Below are 4,707 nucleotides of genomic sequence, written 5' to 3'. Positions count from 1 at the left end.
GGTGGCGCTCCCTTCATTCCTATGCAAGCTGCTCATTGGAATGTGTACAGTAAATAAGCACCTTAAAGGTAATAATGTGTTTGCGTTTACAGCTTGTTTCCTTCTGCCTCCAAGGGCCTAGGAATTCAATGACTAGTTCAGTATTCACTTTAGCGCTAATGTAGACAATTTAACAGTGAATTAGGTGCAAACTAGACCGTGAGATCATTGAGTTTAAATGGTTACACTGTTTCCAAATGTCAGCAATGAACTTCCATGCTTGAAGAAGTCTGACATTTTTGCCTTAAATTCAGAAATAAGTGCGTCAGAGGCATTTCAGCATTGAACAATAATGTTTATTTCTCAAGCAGTCCAGCTGCCATAAACTTCAATTCACATTCAACACATGCAATGTCACAATATTTACAACACATAACATTCTCATAGGGATTTCAGGCCAAGGTCTTCAGTTGGAACTGTTAATATTATAAATAAAAAATCCACTTTTTTGTGTAAACAGATGCAAATCCAGCAGGGGAACATGGCAGTGAAAACCAGTGTCACATAGGAAGTCCTGTGTTTATGACAGCTACAGGCTTACAAAGTCTTCAAGTGGATATCAGTGCAGAAATACATTCTAGCATTGCCGGTTAAAGTTAGTGTAAAGTGTTTAGACAGACAACAGTTTCCTCAGCTTTGAATGTATTTGCATTACAACAGCTTTTCTTGAACTGCATCATTGCTCAAAATACCAAATTCTAACAGCGTAGTAAAGAAAGTGCAGGTAATGGCCCAGTGAAGAAAATGTAACCTTAATCCCATCTGGTGGAAATGCTTTGTGTACCGCCTGCAGCAGCGTATAGCACCCATCCTAATCATCCCAGCTTCTTTGTTGAAAGCTCTCAGCAGGACGGAATAAAAATGGCTTCAGTTTTGCATTTTCCACACTCGCCAGTAATGTTTATGCTCAGGATTTGCATTCGGGTTTATTATCCCGAGGCGATGCCTGGAATGAAACATCATCAGTGGTCTATTCACACAGTCACAGCGGTAAACAAATGACTTCAGGACTGGGTGGCTAGTTTGACTAGGACTTAATGTGCTTGCCCTCTGCCCTCGCAGCTTTACACAGTTCTTTGTAGAGGTCGGAGTGGATAAACCTCGGGTAGGAGTTGTTCTCCATCAGGCTGTAGACTTTCCTCTGAGCTGCCAGGAAGCTAGTTGCAGTGGGTTCATGGAGGCTCTGGGTGATAGCATTTTTGGTGTGGAAATCGAGGTTTATCTGTGAGCAAAGAAACAGCCGTTATGAGCCTTTGACATCCATTTTTAATAATCTTTTGTGTATTGTGTATCCATGAAGCTAAAATCAGTTCAAATAAACTAATCAAATAACTGATTTATTTGGATTAAGAGCAAATGCATCTGTTAGCTGTTACCTCTTTGGGAGCTTCGCTTTTAATGAACTCCTCGTAAATGCTGTTGGCCTTGGACACCAGCTCTTTGTGCGACGTGTGGTTCCTGAAATCCTCACAGGCTGTCCAAAACTCAATGTTCTCTTCGCAGAACTCAGACTTCAGGAAGATACAAAAGGCAGCTTTCCCATCTGTGGGAGGGGGCGGGGAAGAGAAAGAGTAGTGTTAAAGACGAGGCCGGTAACATAAGCCCAGAGACACATTGCAGTTTGCCCATTAATGTTAAGTAAAGTAAGTGCAAAGTCATTACAGCCTGTGTTTTATTGAGGCCAATAAACAGCTTTCATTTAGCACACAGTTACCGTGTGACCTTTGAGACTCTTTTATGTAATCGAGCACCAATAGTGTGATGAATGGTACTCACATTTATGACTGAGTAGTGTGTCAAGTGACTGCGCCCATTGATTCACGTCATCAGCAGTTGGCCTGAGGGTAGAGAAGAAGAGGGATGAGGCACGGCGCTTTAAGATGCGAATTGGAAGTAACAATGCACAATCCTTGAATTGATTATCAAAATGCAAAGATAAAATATATATTGTAATAAAATAAGTTCAAGAAGATTTAAATAAATGAAACTTAAACAAACAATAACCAGCAAGAAACACAAACAATATGTGCATAAATGTGCATTATATGCATAAAAGTGAGATGTTATGTAATATATCCATAGCATTAGGTCTTACCTGTAAGGTCTGTTTCTCATTAGATGTAATATTGACTGGGAAGACTTTGTCTTCAAGAGAAATCCTATTCTGTTTCTCCAGTTTTTCCTCCTGGGAAAAAGAAAAAAATATTCATTAGTGTTTTATGGCAGAGTGTAATTCTGAGTAATATACTTTACAAGGTCATCATAAGCAGAAACATTCTTATAAAGCACCACATGAACTTACTTTATCCCCTTCTTCTCTGTGGACAGGTCAGTGGGTTTCATACAGTCAGTGAACGCCATGTTTTGGGATGACACACTAGCAAGGTTCTCTCTCATGGTTCAATCTCTTCTCCTTCTCCCTCTTGACTTGTCAGGCAAATTTATAGTTTCTCTCCAGGCACGATCCGGAGTGTGACAGTCGAAAGGCGGGCCTGGAATGACATGTCTTTAACGTGATTGGCTCTCGCTGTGTAAACAGTTCCTTGCCCTGGTATGACTCTCAGGGCCCGAGGCAATGATAGGCTGTCACTGCATAAACATTGCCTCCCTGAGTATCCTGCGGGATTTCATTTTTAAGCGTAAGGTCAAGATGTGAGGTACATGGCAGACTCAGTGCACTTATTCCTAAAATAAAGTTCTGTTCGGGAGGGAGGGATGGAACCTCTCTCTCCTTTTATTGTGTGTTTTTCTTTCTTCTTTTACATTTCAAGAGCATTTTTCAAAGTTGCAGCTGCTCTGATCGGAGTCCAGAAACATTCACAAAGCATTCAATGCAATACTTTGCACATTTTACAATTTCCAAACAAATATTATTCCTAAATAAAGAAAAAAACAAAACTACAGCAGCCACCACAGACACGAGCCATAAAAGTGGGTTTTCCTGTTGCCAGGAGCTGTTGTCACTCACATGTCACAACCTCTGATGAACAACTGATTCATTGTGCTCTGGTGACACTACCTGCACTGTTCATAATCAATGAATTACTCACAAGGGGTGTGAATCCACAAAGCACTACTCGACGTGATGGCATGTTGAGATATGACAGGTTGGTACAGAGATGATGACGCAATATCCTCTTATCTAAAAAAATAAATAGATATGTGCACTGCTGAATGCATTGTTTTACATTCCTTTGAGATTAACTTCAGTCTAAAAAAAACTTTCATAGTATCAGTTTGTTCATCAGTAGTTAAGTCTAGTGGTGATTTTAAGGTCAAAATATTGATAGATTTATTGGTAAAACTGGTTTCAGTTTGGTTTAAAAGTGAAGGTTTCTGTTTAAGGTTAACTTGTTTCAACAGCACCTCAGTAACTATATTTCAGAGGGTAGTAGAAAACCTGCTAAACACTGAAATGTGGTTCAGTCAGTCAGTAACACTTCAGTCAAGGAATTGACCATTTATAGCAAAGAGTTATACTGTTAGATTTGGCGGAAAAGGCTTTGCTCTTTGAGTGAGCTCAAAGAATCCGTTGCTGCTAGGAGAACTGATCCCCCTTCAACACACACATGCGTGAACATAAGATCTTATTAAAGTCAACAATACCAGAAGCTTCATCACCATAGGAGGAGGTTAGAGGGAGCTTCGGCAGCAAGTGCGTTGGCATGAGCAGTGATAGTGAGAAAATGTACACCTGTATGAATATAGCTACTCGTCAGCTGGTAGCCAAGCCGCTGATTATTGATAAAGCATGAATGAAGCAGTTGATACTGATCAGCTGACGCAAGCACAAGTTTATTGCTCTGTCAGAAATCTTTGTCATGTTAGTTTTACGTAACGTCCCAAAAATTGTTAACCAGTTCTCAGTTTCAACCGCATGTCACATGACATGAAAAAATTTCCTACTTCTACTTTCTCTGTAGGTTCAGCATGAGACGTGACTCCCCTGAATGACCCAGATCTATATAATGATATAGATGCATTATATATTGAATGCTGTAGCCTTCTTTTCGGGAACAAACTAAATAACTGCCAGCGTCCCAAAATGTATTCTTTTGGATTGATTATTGACCAGTTCATTTTGATTCAAGCACAGGTGAACAGTTTAACTACTAAAAGTGCCAGAAAGGGTGCAAGTTTAACACACCAGCAATTACCAGATGTGGTGGTTTTTGCGGAAAAATAAATTGGGATCACCAGCTAGGTGGCCGGTGAATATTGGCAGATAAGCTAAAACGTTCATTTTAATTTTGTACCCATGTACAGACCTGCTTATTCTCATATTTACTATACACAAGCACCCTGTTGCTTTTATTTTTTTAAATAGATGTAGCAGGATGTCATTAAATGCGTACTCACTGTGCTGCTAAACCTGCAGGACTGGTTTTTATGCACAGTAGATGAGTAACCCACACCATTTTTATTTGGCACCATCACTGCCATGTTTCCATTCAGTCACTGTTTGTATGCAAAACTGTGTTCATGGAAATGTTTGTCATTCTGTTAAAGGTACAATTTGTCTGTGTAAAATAAATGAATACGCTCTATGTTATGATGTATAATTTAGCAGCACTTAAGTAACAGAAGTGCAAAAATGTCAAAAACAAACATATGTCAAAACATATCTGCATATCATCTGGAAAGCATTGAAAGCAGTTTTGGAAGTAA

General features: G+C 39.5%; 1 protein-coding gene across 1 annotated transcript; it reads right to left on the bottom strand.

Moving 5' to 3' along the window:
• Positions 1 to 313: 313 nt before the first annotated feature.
• On the bottom strand, positions 314 to 2,495 carry rgs2 (regulator of G protein signaling 2). The gene is made up of 5 exons (XM_051377512.1): positions 2,342 to 2,495; positions 2,135 to 2,224; positions 1,816 to 1,877; positions 1,416 to 1,582; positions 314 to 1,261 (listed from the first exon to the last, which is right to left on the bottom strand). Exons 1-5 carry the CDS (start codon positions 2,434 to 2,436, stop codon positions 1,067 to 1,069), a joined length of 609 nt encoding a protein of 202 aa, XP_051233472.1. The 5' UTR covers positions 2,437 to 2,495; the 3' UTR covers positions 314 to 1,066.
• Positions 2,496 to 4,707: the final 2,212 nt, after the last annotated feature.

The sequence above is a fragment of the Dicentrarchus labrax genome, unplaced genomic scaffold (genome assembly GCF_905237075.1).
Source record: "Dicentrarchus labrax unplaced genomic scaffold, dlabrax2021, whole genome shotgun sequence".
In the NCBI taxonomy this organism is placed as follows: Eukaryota; Metazoa; Chordata; class Actinopteri; family Moronidae; genus Dicentrarchus; species Dicentrarchus labrax.
This window is presented reverse-complemented; position numbering and strand designations above follow the sequence as displayed.

Excerpts from the sequence above, each read along its gene's own strand:
- rgs2 (XM_051377512.1), bottom strand. The coding sequence starts at position 2,436 with ATGAGAGAGAACCTTGCTAGTGTGTCATCCCAAAACATGGCGTTCACT. Across the intron at positions 2,225-2,341 it reads ACAGAGAAGAAGGGGATAAA|GAGGAAAAACTGGAGAAACA; the intron begins GTAAGTTCATGT and ends TCTTTTTCCCAG. Across the intron at positions 1,262-1,415 it reads AAAGCGAAGCTCCCAAAGAG|ATAAACCTCGATTTCCACAC; the intron begins GTAACAGCTAAC and ends CTTTGCTCACAG.